Source organism: Castor canadensis, chromosome 12 (genome assembly GCF_047511655.1).
Source record: "Castor canadensis chromosome 12, mCasCan1.hap1v2, whole genome shotgun sequence".
NCBI lineage: Eukaryota > Metazoa > Chordata > Mammalia > Rodentia > Castoridae > Castor > Castor canadensis.
In genome coordinates this window covers 89,548,026-89,570,409 of record NC_133397.1, presented here as the reverse complement: position 1 = coordinate 89,570,409, position 22,384 = coordinate 89,548,026, and the positions used below count along the sequence as shown (strand labels likewise).

Genomic DNA, 22,384 nt, shown 5'->3' with positions numbered 1-22,384 from the left:
ATCTGGAAATATAAAAGCATAGATTTGAGATCAAGAGCCTTATTAAATGAAAGGTAGAATGACAGAAGTAAGGGAAGGAGGGAGGAAGAAAAGAATGGAGGCAGAAAGAAAGGGATGGAGGAAGGAAGAAATGAAAGAATGAACGAAGGAAGGAACAAAGGAAAGGCAGTATCACAATTTATCAATATCTACCATACACCTATGATCTATCAGTTGAAAAACACCATTGGAATTCTAAGAGTAGAGAATATACACAATGTTGGACTTCTGACCCTAACAACTGATATGATAGAAAAGCTGTGTGAATACTGAAATTTGAAAATATGTTTAGGTACACACTGTTTTCTTTTTTTCATGTAACTGCTACTGTAATTACCAGAAAACAATACCACCTCTGCCCTGAGTTGAAGATCCCAGAAAAATACTTATGTTGATTCCCAAGGAAGTGACAGGCACTACACACAAACCCCATAACTCAAAGGATTTACATTTGCCCCAAAGAAAAATATATTTGAGAGTGCTTTCTATATGGCCAAAAGTCCAATTCTAACATACAAAGGATTATTACACTCACTGAATTAATGAGCTGAACTAGTAGGAACTGTCTTTTTCAACTTTCTGTTGCCATGACAAAATACCTGAGAAAATCAACTTGTGAGAAGTGATTTTTGTATCACAATTTCAGAGGTTCCAGTCCAGGGCCTGTGGTGAGGTAGCATGGAGGACGAGAACTGTTCACTTCATGGCAACCAATAGGCAAAAGGAAACAAAAAAAAAGGGGTCATCATCCCAGTAGCCCTTTTAAAAGCACACACCCAATAAACTAACATTCCTCCACTACACCCCACCTCCAAAAGGTTCTGCTACTTCCCAACAGTGCTGCAGGCTGACAAACACGCCTTTAACACAAGGGCCTTTGGGGGACACTCCAGATCCAAACTATATCAGGTTTAAAATCTCCGTATTCTAACTGTTAATATACTTGAAAGGTAAATGCAATTCTGCTACTAGGAGCAGAGACTGAAGCATCTGGATAGAAGAGAGATGCTTTTAAAAGCCCAGCCATTGATCACACTTAGCAAGTTAATCGTGCTCCTACTGCACTGAGGGTACCCCCCGCTTGGACCATCAATTTCATAAAGAATCTTGAAAAGGTAGACACAAAGGAAGGACTCATAAATATGTCACAGTGGGCCAGTATCAGAGCTTAAAACTCCTCATAATCATGATACCAGCTATACAGAAATGAGGAATGAGCCTAGATGCCTCACTAATAAGAAACATCCTTCACACTATGGTCTGTAATGTGAATGCAAATATTGGTGTACAGAATAGAGCAATGTAGCTGCTGAACAACAACTATATCACAGAGAAATAGTAAAGCCATAGCTGGTGAGCAACCTCCTTACAAAGCTGTACTTCAGATTTTGACAACAATATGGCCATGCCATGTGTTGTCTAGCAACTCTGTGCCTTCCAATGCATTTTCAGCCAATATATAGACAGTTTTCTCTGATAATGTAAAGGCCAGGCTTTGGCATTTGCATAATATCTTTTGCCTCATGCAAACACCTTGCAAACCTTTATATTATTTGTTGATATGGTTTTATCTTCCTTGCATCATATGAATTTTATGCTTTCAGATACTATTATGAAAAAAGGAAATTGCCTTTGTGAACAAACAGTAGCCTTATACACATCTATTCAAAAGCTGCAGAAGCCACTGTTGAATTTAGAATGTTAAACTGTGTATTACAGTAATAACATAGATGATTCTTAATAAGGAAGAATTAACTTACATTTAAACATTGCTGTTATTTGATGATTTACATTATGAAAGCATTGAAAATGGTCATCTTTCACTGTAGTCTTTAACATTCTCACTAATTGAAGACACAGTCCATTTAATTTGTGTCAAATCAGTTTATGATTATATCTCACCCATGGGGTAAAACAGTCAGTACTTCCCTACCCACTAAATTGCAAGTGGGATGTAGTGGGGAGGAAGGGAAACAGAGAGTCAGACAGAGAAAGAGAGGGAGGAGGAGAGAGAGAAAGGTAAATAAGCTAACAAATTAATAAACATGGGAAAGTGTTTATATCAAAAGGATAAAGATTTAACTGGTAAGGTAGAAATAATTTATCATAAATACCTGCATGAGGAGTCAGGAAGTTGTTACCTACGACTACAGTGGTCATATTAATAAATGCACTAATGTTAACTGGATCATGTTTCTCACTGTCAGGAAATTCAGTTACAGATTTGAAAAGGCTAGAAAGTTAGAATTAGCCTTATGGCATTTTATTAGAATTAAATGTAACAGTGTGAATTCATGCTATTCAATAGATAGATAAGTGATAGATACACAGAGAGAGAGAGGTGAATGAGACAGAGAGAGAATTACAGTGGACTGCTATTCTTTGGGCTATTACTGTCTTTCTTTGGGCTCTTCACATCATATAACTTACATCATTGCCAACCCTAGCCCTGTACTTTGATATCACTTTTCACATCTGTACCCTTTTGGTCATCTTTACAATACCAGTTTCATTTCACTTCTTAAATAAATCCTCTAAACAACAACAATAACAAAAAAGTGTGAGACTGCATGCTTGCATTAAAATGTACATGTATATACCTAAATGTATTTCCTAGCTTTATTCCCTGAAAGGGACTGGGAGCATCAATATCATAGTCACAGGGATCACAACGTATCCTGATCTTGATTTCTAAATTCCAGGAACCAGAAATTCTCAAAGAAATGACAGAACCCAGGTTGGAGCATGAAGTACAAGATGAGCCTGGAACATCTTGTTATACCAGAAGTAAATATGTGCTCAAAGGAATGAAGGGCACTTTTCAGATGTAAGCTTAATGGGGCCTCCTGTGGCTCAAACTGAGACAATGGTCATCAAATGAATATTTACAGTGTCACATTATATCTCATTGAATAAAATAGGAACTCACAGCAATATAAACAGATGAGTTAATCTTAAAATATAAATGAAGAAGTAGTGGAAGAATTAGAAATCACTTAGCAACTATTTAAGTAATAATTCAAGCAAGAAACAAAAATTAATCTAAAAGTAGTAGGTGAAATTTAGCTGAAACTGAGGATATTTACATAGTCTAAAACTCCCTTTCCACAAAATACTTACTAATTATAACGTAGAAAGTGGTAACCTCATACAGAAGAAATCTATTAAATGCCACCTTATTCAAGTGAAGAAAGTTATCATTACCAGTGCCATGATGTATTGATGTCACATGTCATTTGAGGAGTTTCAGTAGGAAGAACACAGCATGGCTTATGGTATTATAGACAAAAATGAACAGCCTAAGTCCCATCCTGAGGAAACCTCAAGTAAACCAAACCCAGTCTCAAGATCATTCTACAAAACCCTCAGCCTTCACTGTTTATGTGTCAAAAGACACATAACTGTATCAAAAGACAAGTTCTGGTTTGATGGCAACTCAATTGACACAAGTAAATACAATGCATGATCCAGGCAGGGTTAGATCCTTTTACTATAAAAACATTAATGGGACAGTTTAAAAACTTGAGTGGAGCACAAAGAGTCCAGATCTTGAAAGTACTGGGTGAAAGTACTTGCAACTTCTGTATAAATTTGAAGATATTCCAAAACAAAAACCAAGATGAACGACTTTCAAGAAAAAGTGTAGCAAAAGTCAGTGGCCATATATGTTGGGAAGAAGAGAGAGAGAGAGAGGAGCGAGAGAGAGAGACACACATAGATATGTACTTTTGGTAGAACATTGTGACTATTAAAACTAGCAATATCATTGATTTGGTTCACCTACTAAGTTAGAGCATCTCTACTTGGAAAAAACTATTATGATGGAAAACACTTTATTAGCCCTTGATATCTTAAGTTTTATTTATTAAAATATAAACAAAAATGGGCTTGAATAACAAATGAGTTAAATTTCAAACTCACTTGCCATACTGATTTCAGTAAAATAGAAATTATTGCTAACATTTAGAGAGTAATTTGTTTTTAAATAAAATTATACTTAAATTTGGTCATATATTTTGAAAGCACAAATTTACTTACAATTAAATTTTATGATACCTACTTTTCAAAGTCCAATAAAAAAATCATGAAATAGCTCCCTGTAGGCAGGATCAAAACATGGCCTCAAAGTCCATGATGATTTATGATCATAATAAAACTGTGGACCAATAATAGAATGGCAAAAAAAAAACATATTGGATTTGTTATTGGCAATATGCAGAAGAATCTTTTAAACTTAGAATTCTGAATGGATTATCTTACAAAGTTAATTTTTTCCCTTTAAATCCCATGAATTCAATTTGGAAAGTATTACTTTTCTGAAAAAAGGCATACAAAATTTGGTGGCAAATGGACATTAGAATGCAATTGTTGGATAAAACAATATGGAAACAATCCCAGTATTAAAACAAAAACACAAAGATTTCCCCAAGGCCAAGTCAAATACTGAGTAACAAAATTGTATTTTTTTAATATTTCACAAAACAAGAACAGAAAAAAGATGCATTCTATGAAGATTTTTTTTGCTGCATTATAAAAAACAGATTTAAACATACATCCCTAAGGGAAAAATTTAGCCACAGAAATGAAAACTTTCTTCTCTAAAAAGATAGGCAAAGTATCAAACTTCTTACAGAAGTAAAAATACATGATTTTTTTTTTAAAAAGACAGTGCTTTGGAACTATTTAAAAATTATAAACTTGGTCTTAAACTGTTTGGGAATAACTAAACTTCCTCTGTGCTTTTAATTTGAAATGCATGCAGTAATTGGCTACTTGAGGAAGAATCATAGTCATGCTTCTAGATAAGCTCATGGGCAAGTCGCTTCAACTTTCAGTGGGGTTTAGGAAAGATCATCAAATCCAATAATCAAAAAAATGCATTACCAAGGAAGTTAAGGAGAAAAGAAGTTTAGAATCAGAAACAAATTGTCTTTACCTGAAGAACACACACACTCTAGAGACAGGGCAAGATTAACAAGGGCCTTCAACATAGAACCAGGAATTAAACGTCATGAAACCCAGGGATGACAGTGTCACATTACTCATTGTGGCTATTTGCAGAAGATGAAAGTAAGATGTACAGGAGATAATTATCTACCAATGTCAATCTTATAGCTGGTGGCATATCTCAGACTAGAAGAACCCCATGGTTGGGTGTCCCATAATAATTAGGTTGGTGACATCCCCAAACATCCAGCAATAGGGAAAATATTCAGAGGAAGCATCAGCAAGGCCAGGTGACAATTGTAGGTCAAGTTGTCTAGTGAGGAGTTCATGCCAAGTGTAGAAACAACAACAAAAAATTCTTATCATGCTAAGCATAGAAACAAAAAAAATCTAAGGATAGCAGTATTAGTGAACCTGACTCTTTAGCCAGCATATCCAGAAAAAGGAAACTGGATAATTTATATATTTACTATCACTTTATGAGAGGAAACAAGGCAATTCATCTAGAGATACCTTGAACACCTTCTGTGGTTCTACATGGGGACATTGATCAGCATGACTGACAGTATCTCATAAGGTGCTTTTGCAGACAATGCATGCATCATCTTCACATAAACACTTAATAAATTCACCCATACTTAATATTTTATTTCATTATGTTTTATTTATTTTTATTATGTTAAACTCCAGTAGTTTTAATGGGTAAAAAACATTCTAGGTTTGCTGTTTGTTTCCCATTCTTTTAATAAATGTATACTTTACCTAAAGTAAAATGTACAGATTTAAAGAACTATGACAAATTTAAACACTAATGCAGTCATAGTGCATTGAAAAACAGAATGTATTCTTCACTTGGAGAGGTTCTTTATGCCCTTTCACCCCCAAAAACCCAACCAAAGCATCCATCACTGCAGCACTATCCTTCAAACTTCATGCAAATAAATTCATAACAGTATACTATTGGTTATTTCTGGCATATTTTACCCAACACAACATCTGAGAATTCCTTCATGTTGTTTGCATGTGTTAGTAGTTTCCTCATTTGTATTTCTGAGCAACATTCCATCATGTGGGTATACATCAACTAGTTTGTCCATTCATCTATTGATGATCATTTGAGAAATACGAGGTTTTGGATATTATGAATTAAGCCACTGTAAACATGTTGCTTTGTGATGTTCTAACATATACACAGAATTTTGAAATGAGGGATAGCATTCATTTAGCCAAGTGGTTTTGAAAAAAGTGGCAATAAGATCTTTTATAGAGGACCATGGTATAGCAAACTCATAAAATGGTGCTGGGTCTCTCTGATGTTTGGCAAGGACCTGAAGTGTACCTACTAAAGGTCTTTTAGTTCACTCCAACCCCAAGACCACAGCAGCTCTGCAAAGCCTGACTGAGAGCATAGTTCTCTTAAGGAAGGAAGGTAAGAAGGGAGGGACGGAAGGAGGGAGGGACGGAGGTAGGGAGAGACAGAGGGACAGAGGAGAAAAGAAAAGGAATGAAAAGTAAAGAAAAGAAAAAAACCACTGCCTTAATTTTCTTTCTCAACATCTTTTTTTCCAAGCACAGCTTTTGACAGGCCCTCCATGGTGCACCGAGCAATTAAGCTTCCCAAGTGCCTATAGCCCAGAGGCTCTTGTGTGACTCATGTTTTCAATTCCTTCATTTTTTGAAACTTTCATTAAGTATTATTTGAAACATATGAAAATGGCATGTAAACAAATGTTATGAAACTTAATTATACAATAATTAAGCTGTGAACTGGTCTCTGACCTGGAAACCAGAACACCACTGGCCCTTGCATTATTTTTCCTGGAATTCCTATGGAAAGAGCGATGTTGCTCCAATATTTAGGAGCATCACTAGGCTTTCATTTTGAAGGCTTAAAGTTCCAAACAATGAAACAAAGCTATGTCATCAGGAGCTGGCTCAGGGAGGATGCACAGGTGATTGTAGCTCTTGGGATGGAATCTCAGTGCTCTCTCGTGCTGCAGATGCCACACGGTCTACTAGGATTGTTTGATTTGAGCTCTGTATTTATGAAAGACTCCCAATTAGACTTTGAAGGATATCTGCAAATTACATTATATAGTAGTGCAACATTAAATATCTGTGTTTTCAGTTACTCGAGGCCACCTATTGTCTAAATGTATTAAATGGAAAACTCCAGAAGTAAATAATTGACAAGTTTTAGAAAGCTTTCTATTACACTATATTGCCATGATCATTCTATTGTATTGCAGTTATTTCTATTAATCTCCTGTGCTTAATTTATATAATAAACTTTATCATAGGTATATATATGAAAAAGCATAGTCTGTCAACCTCTGGGGGTCTTGGAACCTATCTTCTGAAGATAAGGAAGGATTACTGTATATAGGTTCCCTTCACTTATGTAATCATTTCAAAAGTGTAGAGCATTAATGTTTAAATATAAATATTTTTAAATGTCACAATATTTACAAAACTCTTTTTACATGTGTTAACTTTAATATACTAGGAACCTTAAAATTGCACTGTTGAGCCTTTTCCAATTTTCACAAGGTCCTATGTGTCATGCTAGAGGAGGAAATATGGGATTTGTGCAGGCTGATCTCTCTCACAGCTTATCCTCAAGTCCACATGTGTATTTATCCTTCCACATGTTATAAGATGAGAAAAAAGAAATCTGCCGATTCTGCATTTGCTAAAGAGTAATACTTGTCATTATATTGTAATGTGCTTCCAAAGCAATTTCATAAATATTACCACATTTTTCTGGGAAAATAAGCTAGACGTCCTTAAAAATAATTTAGATAGTGTTTTATAATAATTAGTTCTTTCTTCTTTACATTAATAGGCTATTGTCTTCTCTTATCATAAAGTTGTGCTCTTTTCATGCACCATATTTCAGAAATTATAAAATAACTAAAGCATAGTAACCAACATCCTTGACATCTACATTTTTCATTTTCTCAGACTTATTTTCCACTGATTTCTCTCCAATTTTCTGAGACAGTCATAATTCCTTATAAAGCTCTAATACCATGACTATACCCATCTGGTTTTTCAATGTTCACTGATGCACACATTTCACCAAGCTATGTTCTAGATATATATTTGCATCTTCCCTTTTATTTTCTGGACTTCTAGTCCTATCTAATTAACCAGTCCTATATAATACATATTGGACTTCCCAAACATTTATGACTTTCTTAGACTGGCATAATAACTGAACATGAACATCCATGTATTCAATATTCTGTACTCTATTGAGAAATAGTTACCAACAGAGAATAAACAGGAGGGTGTGTCCATCTCTACAAATAATTAAGGTTTAATATGAAGGGCAGAGTTTCACCTACTGCTTAGGAAGCATTTACTCACAATTATTGATTATTATTATAGATTCTGCCTGCCATGGTTCAAATCCCTCCTCAAAGGTTTACTGGCTAGAAAGCTTTACACTTTACTGAGTAAACTTGAGTGTATTTCTTACTTCTGTATCTCAATCTCTTCATTGGTAAAACAGAGATCATGCAAGCACTCCTGTCAGAAAGCAGCCATAAGGAATGAAATGAGGCATAGCACTTAGAACCATGCTTAGAACATGTTAATACCTAATCAGCATTAGCTAATTTCATTGCAATGATGATGGTGGTAGTGGTGGTTTGGCATGAGCCCCTGATAATGGCCAGCCAGTATTACTCTGGCATCACTCACAGTGCCAGAGATTTTCAAGTGACTGGGATATTTCAGAACCGGCTAAGAAGTAAAGGAATCATGGTGCCTTCTACTTCTGAGACTCCGTGAAAGAAGTGAGGGATCCATTACCTCCAGTGTCATACCAGGCCACTCCACAGGGTGGCACCAGTCACCCCACAGTCCATTGCCGAACATTGTGAAAAGAAAAGATGAATCCAGACTTGGGTTTGTTCATATTAAAGACATTTTCTGCTCTAAGTGTTCAGTAGAGCAAACCCCCCATCCTTCTCCACCAGCCTCTTTAATTATATGAAGTAAAACTTCTAGAACAAACTCAGCATAGAACAATTGGGCCATTTAGATGGGTCTATATGTCATGGGACTTTTTTTTCTTCATGTAAGAAAGTATAAAGAAAAAACAAGGTCTCATAAAACTGAAAAATTTAATAAAGAAACTAATCAATATTTCTCAGCCATTCAATACAAGTTATTTCTGACTAAAGTGACTATTTGGGGGAAGATGTGAAATGAAAGAGAATATTTGCAAAGAAATTAAATTCCTTACTCTACTGAGTAAATAGTAAATGTTAATGATACACAAACTTTGGAAAAGGAGAATAAAGCATATGGGAACTCAGTCTGTCTTTCCATGGTGATAAAACCTAATTCTAGACCAGACACACTATTTATAGGCTAGCAATAATCCTGTCATTTTACACATCTGAAAACCCCCTGAAATAAGTGAAGATTAATTATACAGCATAATAATATGTCATGTTGAGAAAAAGTTAAAGCCTTAGCTCTAGTCTGGGAAGAACAGCACCACTGATGTTTTTTTTCTTAAAGAGGGATGCTGCAGGTGTAAGGGAGTATTTGTTCCAACTCAAAGTTCAAGATTTTCTCCCAAATCTCCACCAAAGTTCTTACTGAACTGGCCTCTTGCTGCCTAAATTTTTCTGGGCAGGAGTTAGACCATGACTCAGAATGTCTCCAACAGGGATACAAGAGCCAGGAAGAGCTAGAGACGTTAGGAAAGTAACAGCTCTCTGGAGAAACTGGTCTGTGTCTCCTCTGGGCTTCATACTCATTCCCTTCTAGGACACTCACTAGCTGAGCTGTTTTAGGCTCAGAGAGCAGACTTTGAAATGTGTCTCTGAAATTTTTCCACTGGGGCTTTAGTTCCCTCAGTGTCATGGCATAAGTTCATCTGCCATACGAGCACCCCACTTGAAAGGTATTCTGAGAACCTGTTACACACTTCAACTGAAAAGCAACGTGGGAGAAAGAAATGTTTGTGGAAGAACCTAAGAAAGAAACGTAATAGCATTTTAAAATATTTTTTAAAGTTAAACACTCTTCCCAGTTCTTTCCTATGCAGAGCACCTGTGCAAAGTTGTCTTTCTCAAACACTTGACCTTTATATAAAATGTCAGAGCCAGGATGTTAGAAAACCCAAATTAAAATTTGAAGGAAAGTCTCCCCACATTGTAATGGTATAGTACCTAGTATCCAGAAACCATTGTTTCGACAAATTCCCACATGTGACACCTGAAGATGCAAGGCACACAGAGCAGGTTCTATAGAAGCATGAGATAATGAAGTCTTCCAGTGTTCTGCTCCGAAAGAGCTTTGGAGAAATCTAAACTGCTGCTCAAATTAGGACACTAACTCTACCTCAGGGAGCACATCTGGCTGGTGGGTATATCAAAACGAGTAATTTTATTAAGAACGCCTCCTTTCCACCACCCCACTCCAACACACCGGAGCTCTGGGGAAATGTGAGCCCTGGACTTGGGGAAAATATCTGTTCCCTATTTGGATGTTCAACTTCTGATTTCTCCAGGAAGTCTATTTCTTGTACCATAGGAAAGACATCTGAAAGTAGCTTTAAAAAAGCTACTACCACTAAGTATTCACCCCAGGTTGATCTCCCCATGCAGAGCCTCCTGTCCTTGTCACCATTCAGGATGCCTGTCACTTGGAGCTTGCAATGGTATAGATACGGGTGGTAAGTGCAGCAGAAACAGGGAGCCTCCAGACCATCAGAAATTCTCTCCTAATCCCTTCCTGCTTTGGGTCTCCTGCCACCATCACATACTTCTCTCCTGCTCTGATGAGGACCACATTCTGCTTTGTCTGGAGGAGAATGAGAGGAGTCAGGCATGAACCAGGAATTGCTGTGTGAAACTTTTGTGTTGGTCTCAACCAAAGGAAATATGAATCACTTAATGAAACTCATTGGCTTCTGAGAACTATTTCTCCTTGGATTAAAAGGAAAAGACATGTCTTTTATTATGTAGCCACTTATAGCTCTCTTACTGTGTGTAAAACTAAATGTGGTTTACTAATGAACTGCAGCCATGTTCCTTATCTCTTGAATGAAACAAGGAAAAAAGCCTCAAGTTTCACTTCTTTCCAAATTCATCTTACGTGCTGGGGATGATGTTTTGTTATTCTATTTACATTAACTGGTCTTCACTACCTTTTTAAGAGTGTTCACATCATTCCACTTTCATACAGCAATTGCTCCAGAGCAGGTGGGGACAGCGTGAGACTGCGAAGGCTAAGCTTCAGGCTGTTTGTCCTGCATGGCACAGGATTTACACAATTCATGCCAACCTGCTATGTTTATGTCCCTGGTGAGCAATGACAACCCAGGAAACAGCTGTCCCTGAGGAAAAGCATACGGTGGCGTCACGGGATGGGGCAGAGCAAGCAGGCATATGCAGAAGCAAACCACAAGTCTGCCTCTACTAGTATCCAACGGACAGGATTACATGGCAAAGGTATCCTCTGCTTCCATGAAAACATCCTGTGCCTGAAACAGGGGCTATTCTCATCCTTGGGTAGATGTTAACTACCCAAAAAGGCCAATAGAGCTCTGGTCAAGACTCAGAAGCTCTTCTGCTCCAGCCCCAGGTCAGAGACTCTGTCCACCTCTCCAGTTAGCACACAAACTTAGCAGCCATCCTAACCTGCTCTTCAGGACAAGGAGCTATGAATTATGGCAGAAGGGCATTTCTACCTTGACTTGCTGGCAAAATACCAGCTCTGGTTATAATGACTTATCCCTCAGTTTCAGCGTTCTAGAATGTCCTCACCATCTCATCACTCACCTGACTTACTCCTGCACATGAATAGTTGTGCTTATGTTGTTCCATGTAGACTGGGATTGGGAATGTTCAGTTCTATAATAATTTTCTCTGTATAACCCAAGTGTTTGGTCTGCCATCCCTACTCACTCTAACATTCCCTGCTGCTTTCCCATTACTTCAAATATTCAACAAGGGATTGACACTTGTATTTTGGCAAGAGAACACAAATGACAAATCCTCTCGTTGATATCAGAGTTCTCCATGCATCCACAATAAAACTAATCACAGCAGTTAGTCAGGCTATGAGGTGTGTGATGACTTACTGAAACACAGACTTGAGTCATGATGTCCTGACAGTTACCAATGCTTTGTCTAGCACGGACCCTCCTCAGGAACACATGTCCTGGTCTGCCTGAGGAAAGATCAGCCTAAGTGTAGGGCATGTAGGGCATGGCCACACCTGCTTTCTAGGCTTGGATTTTCTTAGTCCAGCACAGAGATACCACAGACCCACCCCTTGCTCCCAACAGACAGCTGCAGCATCAGCACCCTTTTGCCAAGCATGAAATGCCCCCCAAACAATCTTCTGCTGATGCTAAAAGTCTTCCTACATGCACATGCCCCAAAATGGACATTGGAATTTGGTTGTGCCCTTCCCTAAGACTCATCTGCCAAAATAAAGAGTGTCCAGTCCTGTTTGTCGCATTGATAAAGCAGCCACAGCACACTGAGCCCAGGCTGCACCTGTTCCTAACTGTCCAGCAGAGAACTGTGTTGGCATAGGAAAGGCATGGGAAACAAGGAGGCAATGACAAGCAAGCCCTAAAATGGAAGAGACTTTGGAATAGTTGGCACATTAGTGAGACCTCCATATTTTGAACATATAAAATCCAACCAAAAAATGCCTTAGAAATTCAACTCAGTTTAGCTCAGTAAATGACATGTGTGGTGCTGTATTAAATGTGACACATTAGAAGAAACTTGGCTGGTTGACAAACCTAGAATAAGACAAATATTCCATGTTTTCCATAGAATAGCATGTAAGCATGCACCTTCTACTTTGAAAGAACAAGTTGCCTAGTCACATTGTCAGAAACTGTTAATAACAGTTGTCACAGTTAAAAAATTCTATGTCCCTAAATGTTCAAGGTTAAGAATATTTATTAGCTTCATAACTATTTAAAAAGATTGTGCTTCATGGTTGAAATTGTTATTGGACAGTCAACTTCACCCCTGAACACATGATGACTTTTCTTGACCCAAATGATAAAATGAGTAGCAATATTTTAGATCATACAACAAAAATCTCTCTCTCTATTCTTGCAAAACAAAAATTAATACACAAACAATATAGAGGTGTGTCACCAAGGAAATTTAAAGTAAAATTTAAAGAAAAGCTTTTCATAATCACCTAGTTTAGTGGCTTTTAGAATGGGCTCCCAGAAAACCTCAGAATTCCAAAGTCATTTGCATGAATTACTAACAAAGGAACCTCTCTGTCTTTTACTATATGCAACATGAGATTCACTGACTAAAGAAAACCCACTGGTCACATGCATAGAATTATATGAGTTCCTGTCAAATGTGTTATCTTCCTACAGAGATCTTAGCCAAATATAATTCTTTGGGTATACTGCTTTTTTTTTTACAAATTATAAAATGGAAAATTTCCAAAAGTATTAAACACACACATATAGACTCACACACACAGTACTCTAATAGGAGCAAATCTAGGATCAAATTATTTCTGGGCTTAAAACAATCATGCTACTCATAATGTGTTAGTTATAATTACTGTTATTTTATATTTCCTTTATCGACGAACTATTTTAAAAAGAAAGCAAAGGATAAAAAGAAACATATAATTACACATTTTAGCAGAGGGCTGTTATTTCTGGGAAGACCATATAAAAGTATGCAGTTTAGGAGAGAAACACCATTTGGCAAGGAAGACACTAAGGGCTATAATGGGTTTGGTCTTAACAGAATTATGAATTTAGGCAGAGGGTTTATAAAGCATGAGATCTAAGTGAAAGAAGCAAACATGAAGGCCATGTACCATGTGTGGTATGACTCAGCTGACATGAAATACCCAGAATAAGCAAACTCATAGAGACAGAAAATAGGATAATGGTTTCTTAGGGTTTGTGGTAAGAGGAGAAAAAGGGAGGACAGAGTTCCAGTGTGATAAAAATACTCTGAAATAAGATAGTGGTGATATCTGAAGAATCTGTGAACATATTAAAAATCTCACTGATACTTCAAAGTGGTAAGTTAGATGCCATGTGAATTCTACCTTAATAAAAAAAGGATTTTTACCAGGCACAGCAGCTCAAACATGTAATTCCAACTACTTGGGAGGCTGAGATCAGGAGGACTGTGGTTCAAGGCAAAAACGTTTGCAAGACCCTAATTCAACCAAAGCAAACTGGATGTGGTGGTGCTTCTGTCATCCCAGTGATGGCAGGAAGCCTCAGTTACGAGGATTGAAGTCAAAACTGGCCTGGGTAAAAAAGGAGACTCTATTTCCAAAATCATCAGAGAAAAAAGAACTGGAGATATGGTTCAGTTTGGTAGAGCACCTGCCTAGCAAGCTTGAAGCTCTGAGTTCAAACCTCAGTGCCACAAAAGGAAAAAAAGATTATTAAAATACTGTGTGCTCTAGTGAGTAAATCCAATTAAAAAAAAGTTGAAGTAGAAGACAAAAGAAAGACAGAGCACTTAAACAGAGCTCTTCTCACAGTTTTTTTTTCTTTTTATTTTTTTGAGCTCTTTAGCAGAGGATCCATAACTCATTATCCTTTTATTCCCTCTGAAGAATTAAGCACCATTTATGCAGAGAGTTTTGCTGACTGGTCACTGATTGAGTTATGTTGTGAACTGTCAGTGCAATAATTCTAAAGACAGCAGAGCCACCCATTCTGCTTTGTTCCTTTAACTTTACTACAATGTCCACAGAAACACAGCATTCTTCTGATCTGATGCCATGGTGTAGCATGATCAGGGCAGTTTGGTCTCAGGCATGCTGAAGTTGGTCTATCTTTCTTTATCCTTACAATATTTGTGCTTATATTTTTCATAATAGTGATCTGGCTTTTACTTTCAAATTAAATGAAAAAAGCTTTAAAATTCACTAGACTCATCCATTCAATTTCTTTTCTATTTCTACCATGATCATTTTAGCAGGAATTAGAAAAACTAGTCAGAAAGCTGATGAAAATATATGCAGATTTTATACAGAAAAGAATATATTTAGATAATACAAGTGAACCACAGTTAAGAAAACTGAATAGTAACAATGTAGAAAAGGATTTTTCACTTGTGTTAAATAAACCATGAGGATAGGTCTATCAAAAAATGTCACCATGCGGCTATCTTTTCAAGAGTATACAAAACCATTCACCTACATCCTGGTGTTATGGAGAGATGTGTTATGACCACTATTTTGCAGATAGGAAATTAATAAAGCAAGAGGGACTAAGGACCTTATAGATCTCTCCCCTCCAACCCTCAGTGTTGGCATTCCTGTAATGGGGAGACATCCAAACTAGGCTGCGTGATGGTTAAGTGTGATAGCACATGGAAAATGGAAAGGTTCTGGAAAGTGTCAGGCATACAGTTAGCAGGCAAGAATTATTACATGTGAACATTACTATATGACTATTACTGGAAAACCAAAATCTAGACCTAAGTCCAAAGCTAGAGACAATGAAGATATGGAGACAGACTCTGACTGGATGCAGTAGGATTTGCACTGTACCTACCTGCAGCGATGTATGAGCCTCCCCCGGCTTTATAGAGAAAGTGGCTGGCAAAGGGGGCTGCACAGATGATCAGAAAGCTTGCAGTCAGAACAGCGAGTACCCCTAGAAGCATCAGGACTGCCCAGAAACCACGGTAAACTAGAGACCGCAGGAGAAAAAAGGGGAAAGAAAAACACAGTTGGCTTGTGGACTAAGCAGACTGCCCTACAGTAACTTTCTTTGCTCTTCATTTGTCTAAATCCAATCATAACACTGCTAGATGGAATCCCAGAGGAGGGGTCCTGAATTATCTTACACATGAGTTCTTACCAGATGACCTTAGGTTCGGTGATGTCCACGTAGGTGACATTCTTCATGACAAGTCTTCATGCTTGTAATTCTCACCACACACACACACATAACATACTGGGGGAGCTCAGTTTTCTGACCAGATTTTCCATTTCAGAACTGTAATACCTCAAGTTCTATCTAGTACATCACATACAGGTGTTTAGTTAGCGCCAAAAGTACAGATATGAAAGACATTCTCGTGATTTACAAGCACAGCCTCACCTTCTCTACTAAGATGATATTTGTCCAGGAGTGATCCTTTGACAACTGATAATAATCACCCCAAACTCCTAACCAAAAAGGACACTTCTATTCAAGTCATGGCTGACTTGAAAAATATTCTAAGACAATAAAAGCTAAATCATTTATAAAAGTTTGTACAGCTATGCTTTCCAAGTAAATCTGAAATTTTATATCAGATTTACTTAAGGAGTACCACTTTCTATTAATATTTATACTTAGAAAGAATCAAAATGAGTAACTCAGGTGGCTTGTAGTCAAGGACAAGCAAGGCTGAGTTAATGGATGCAGCTGGTGATAAATGGATTGTGTGTTTGGTGATTTATAGTAATCAAATGAAAAGGAATTCTAATGATCATTTCTGAGCTGGATAATTACCAATCTATTAAACAAATTCATCATTTCCCGGAGGCTAAAACACTAAAATGAATTCTTGTTGGTATAAATGAAGAAAGCTCAGCGAAACATATTAGTCAAATTAGATTTTTTAAACATATAGTATCTTTATTGTAAAGCAAAGAATTATTTTTTCTCAATAAGCCAGCCTGGCAAAGAAGAACTATGTCAGTCAACGTGAATCTTAGAAGAGGAGGGGGGAGAGAGAAATCTGAGGAGAGGAGCCACAGAGATGAGAAGGGAAGGCTGAGTCTTTGTGGGGGTAACTAAGTCCTGAAGACCAGGATGAGTCAGCTTTCCTCACATGGCAGTGATGACCACTCTGCGTGGCTTCAGGTCAGCTGTGCTAGAAAGGGTCCCACACTTGTACTCAGGCTTGGCAAGAAGCAGGGCAGTGAAGAAATGCAGCTGTCCCTCCAAATCACAGGCTCTGTATCTGAGGACTTAGCCAGCCTCAGACACAACATATTTGGAAAAAGTGTGTGTATAATGACATTTGCAGACTTTTCTCTATCATTATACTCTAAACAATAATTACAATAACAATTAAATAATATATATTAGTACAATAACTAATTACATAGAATTCACATTGCATAATGTATTATAAGTAATCCAGGGATGATATAAAGTGGAATGAGGGATGTGCAGAGGGTCTATGCAAACACTATGACATTTAATAGAAGGGACTTGAGACTCCATGGGTTTTGGGGTCCATGAGAATCCTGAAACCAATTTTCTTTGGCTTCAGAAAGGCAACTGTATTAATGTCCGTTTTGAGTGTGGAAATGTAAGAGTTGCGGACTGTAGGACAAATATTTGCCAGCCCTGTCCTACCAAAATTTAATAGATAATTAATGAGTCTCACATTTTTTCATTTCCTTTCATCTCACTCACAAAAAAGGGTGGAGATGTCTAGCTCATGGTGGGTCCTGTACCAAGTTTGAGGAGTATAAACACTAACAAGAGGCAGTCCTCAGAATGAGGAGCTGTTTTGTCATTCCCCTAACCACAACTAAAAGTGTATAGTGAACAAATGCTGTCTGAGGACTCTGACAAGTGGATATAGAATGGAGGTCAAACCTTAAAGGTCAACTCACGGCTGGTTATGATAGTACATGCCTGTAATCCAAGCTACTCCAGAAGCAGAGACAGGAGGATCATAAATCCAAAGCCAACTCAGGTAAAGGTCTCAAAAACAAAATTTTTAAAAGGGGTCTGGGGTGCGGCTCCTGGATTTGAAGGCAAGCCAAACTAAGAGCTGTGCAAATGGTACAAAGGACAAGAAATGCTAGTCAAGACTACCATTCCAGTAGAGATCCAGGATCAGGGCCCCTGAAAACTAGAGCAAGGGATCCCCACATCTACAGCTCTTCTTCTACTCCCCTAGTCCTGTCTCCAGGCCAGCTACAATGCAGATCTGTGCTGCTATCCTGGTGTAGGCATGCCACTTGTGATCCAAAAGATGATCCAACCCTTGGGTCGAGGAGCCAGTAGTTACAACCTTTGACCAAACAGTCGGGGAGTCCCACTTATGTATTTTTTTGCCTCTTGCTCTTTTGTTCTGTGGCACAATTGCATGGAACTGTGTCACTGGACACACAGGGCCAAAATTCTAAGAGAATAAAATCTTTCTGGCAAGAGAAACAGGGAAAGGAGCCCTGGAAGTCTGAAGGTATAAAGGAAACTCCACAGACAAGAGACCAGAAGAAGAGACTCTGAAATTCTGTATGTGAGCCTATACAAACACCAACCTCACCCCCAAGCTGCACAAGCTCAGAAAAATGCCCAGATGTATAACAAAGTCTTAGAGAACTGAATTGCATTGTAAGAACCAGTCAAGTACCCAAGGTGCACACAAAGGGCATGACAAACTGAGTTGACATGGAAACTGCCACCACAGAAGGAAAGGGTAGGAAGAAAAGATGGATGCCTTGCTTAAAAAAAAAAATTCCACCTTCTCCAGGGAATTTTAACAGTATGAAAATTGTGACAAGGTAATATTCAAATGTCTAGGATACAACCTAAAATTACTTAATCTATCAAGAACCATGAAAATCTCACCAATTCTCAGAGAAACAGTCAATCAGAAAATATCAACCTAAAGATTCAGATTATGAGTTATCAGACAGGTTTTAAAGCAGCTATCAGAACTATTTTCTATGAATTGAGATGAATACTCTTGAAATGAATAAAAAAGAGATTTTCAAAGAAACACTCTGTAGCAAGAGAAATACATTAAGTTTCTAGAATTAAAAAATGTATTATCTGAAATTTAACAATCCACAAGTGGGCTCAATAACAGAATGGAGATGAGAAAGTGACCTTGAAGATCAAGCAATGAAAATTATCCAATATGAAGAACAGCAAGTAAAAAATACTGAAGAAGAAATAATTGAATTCTAGAGACTGGGACATTGAAAGTTTTCTTGCTTGTGTCATTGGAGTCTCTAACACAGAGGCCAGAATTAAAGATTATTTTCAAAGAAATTAAGTTCTGTTGATTATAAGTAAAGTGATGAATTGAGCTAATAAGGCTCTTTGACCAGGTGTTGAAATGAGGAACTATTCACAGATAGTTCTGTGGACAGAGTCAATCTATTCTCAGATGTTATGTACATGGTTCACTTGGAGTTTACTTTCCTAAACAGATTAAAGTTTTACCCTTACAGTGTTAATTTCACTAGTAATTTATTCTAGTATATTTAGATTGAAAATCATCAGCCCAGAGTATACTGAAATAAGCCAACATATTATGTACAGCATTTCCTACGTTTTTAGTATTTTTCCTTCTGCAGTATTTTTAAATTTTCATCTGAGGGGTATTTTGTTGCTTCATGTTAAAGAAGGAATAAGTAAAAGTTCTATATTGCTTAAGTTAAACATTGAATTATATAGATGGATTTTTAGAGATATTTTCACTAGGCATAGTCCAAAACCATCCAAACAAGGTTTTGAAGTTTTTACAGGCTCTTATAAATTACAAGAAAATAAAACTCAGCCTTCTTTGAGAGACATTCAAGAACCAAGAGTCTGAAACAATACAAAATACCAGTCAGACAAAAATATCTTTCCATCTAAATTGTATAGTTACACACATAACCTTATGCGTATATCTATAAATATACAGAATTATGCAGACACACACATATTGAAAGCCTGGGGACTTTCTAATGTATGTATTGGAAATGAAAATCTGTCCTTATCCTAGGTCCATGAGATCAGAGATTATCTGTTAGTGTCAATTGCATTGTTGACAAGAACATTTTATTTCAAGGACTAGTAATAATAATAGCAAACATAGTTGAGGCATTACTGCATACAGCCACTTTTCATTTATTATTTCAATTAATTCTCTTTGAAAACTGGTTAGCAGTCTGCAAAAAACTGAAACTAGATCCATGTATATCACCCTATACCAACATTAACTCAAAATGGATCAAGGATCTTAATATCAGACCCCAAACTCTTAAGTTGATACAAGAAAGAGTAGGAAATACTCTGGAGTTAGTAGGTATAGGTAAGAACTTTCTCAATGAAACCCCAGCAGCACAGCAACTAAGAGATAGCATAGATAAATGGGACCTCATAAAACTAAAAAGCTTCTGTACATCAAAAGAAATGGTCTCTAAACTGAAGAGAACACACACAGAGTGGGAGAAAATATTTGCCAATTATACATCAGACAAAGGACTGATAACCAGAATATACAGGGAACTTAAAAAACTAAATTCTCCCAAAACTAATGAACCAATAAAGAAATGGGCATGTGAACTAAACAGAACTTTCTCAAAAGAAGAAATTCAAATGGCCAGAAAACACATGAAAAAATGCTCACCATCTCTAGCAATAAAGGAAATGCAAATTAAAACCACACTAAGATTCCACCTCACCCCTGTTAGAATAGCCATCATCAGCAACACCACCAACAACAGGTGTTGACGAGGATGCGGGGAAAAAGGAACCCTCTTACACTGTTGGTGGGAATGTAGACTAGTACAACCACTCTGGAAAAAAATTTGGAGGCTACTTAAAAAGCTGGACATCAATCTACCATTTGATCCAGCAATACCACTCTTGGGGATATACCCAAAAGACTGTTACTCCAGAGGCACCTGCACATCCATGTTTATTGCAGCACTATTCACAATAGCCAAGTTATGGAAACAGCCAAGATGCCCCAGCACTGACGAATGGATTAAGAAAATGTGGTATCTATACACAATGGAATTTTATGCAGCCATGAAGAAGAACGAAATGTTATCATTCGCTGGTAAATGGATGGAATTGGAGAACATCATTCTGAGTGAGGTTAGCCTGGCCCAAAAGACCAAAAATCGTATGTTCTCCCTCATATGTGGACATTAGATCAAGGGCAAACACAACAAGGGGATTGGACTATGAGCACATGATAAAAGCTTTAGCACACAAGGGAGGGGTGAGGATAGGTAAGACACCTAAAAAACTAGCTAGCATTTGTTGCCCTTAATGCAGAGAAACTAAAGCAGATACCTTAAAACAACTGAGGCCAATAGGAAAAGGGGACCAGGAACTAGAGAAAAGGTTAGATCAAAAAGAATTAACCTAGAAGGTAACACCCACGCACAGAAATCAATGTGAGTCAATGCCCTGTATAGCTATCCTTATCTCAACCAGCAAAACCCCTTGTTCCTTCCTATTATTGCTTATACTCTCTCTACAACAAAATTAGAGATAAGGGCAAAATAGTTTCTGCTGGGTATTGAGGGGGGGAGTGGAAGGGGGTGGAGTGGGTGGTAAGGGAGGGGGTGGGGGCAGGGGGGAGAAATGAACCAAGCCTTGTATGCACATATGAATAATAAAAGAAAAATGAAAAAAAAAATTCTCTTTGTAAGCTGGTATAAATGATACAGTGTTCTGTGTTAGAAAACCAAGGTCTACCAGAGTGACATCACCAGTAAGCAGAGGAGCTGCCAAAGCACACAAACTTAACTCACTTTATGCTGGATTCTCTGTCTTAAGTTTACTTTGGACAATGGTTACACCTATCCATCCCACATAACAATTACTGATTATAACTGAACATTTTAATTCTGGAATCAAAAGTGTGATGTCTATGAAAACTATCTAACATAACCAGGAAACAGGAACTTCCAAGAAATTCTTTTCTTCAGTGAGGGAGAAAGCAAAAATCACCTAAAACTATAGGACCATGAAAAGCATGAAATATGTGGACTGTTAAATATGCATGTTAATTTGTAGTAGTATATAGGAGTGTGCCTGTGTGTCATGTGTGTCTGTGCATGTGTGTGTGTATGCACTCATATGTGTGTGCAGCATGTCTGTGTCTGAGGGTGTGTCTGCAGGTGTCTATGATGTGCCCATGTGCAGGCTACCACAGACAAGAAGCTAGTGGCAGAATGGATATCTATTCTGAGTTCCATGTAAATGGTAAGAAAAATAAAACCCCAAGTAGTTCCTGTTCTAATAGGAGTGTAATGAAAATGCAATAAACCATTACTAATTTACACGATGGACAAAAGCAGCCTGAAGCTTTAACAGTGGGTTGTTTTAGAATAAGTTCCATTCCAAGCCATCCACATCCATCCATTAACAAACGTGTCTCCCCAGACACCCCTAAAAGGGATCACCTGCCAACCTCACTTGGCAAATGGACACACTGCTAACAACCAGAAGCCACTTAGTAGAGCAAACCTGTGCTGAAGCTTGTTCAAAGTTCTAATCCTCACCCTCACAAACTCACTGCAGCAGGGCAAGAGCAGACAGTTGGTCACTGTGTGATTCATGCCAGGCAGAAATGGGCATGGATAGCATGGTGCCTGATAGAATACTGCACAGACAGACCAAAATTTCAGGACTGACTTCTGGTGAGGAAAGATAGGT

General features: G+C 37.6%; 1 protein-coding gene across 3 annotated transcripts in view; it reads right to left on the bottom strand.

Moving 5' to 3' along the window:
- Nucleotides 1-22,384, bottom strand: part of Tmem182 (transmembrane protein 182) — a 56,655-nt gene that overhangs the window by 3,512 nt on the left and 30,759 nt on the right. For 2 of the 3 annotated variants that reach the window (XM_074050460.1, XM_074050461.1), the window contains exon 4: nt 15,536-15,673. The exons of the other annotated variant lie outside the window; for it this stretch is intronic. In XM_074050460.1, coding sequence (XP_073906561.1) covers nt 15,536-15,673 — 138 coding nt within the window. The remainder of the gene's footprint in view (nt 1-15,535; nt 15,674-22,384) is intronic. 3 annotated transcript variants of the gene reach the window in all.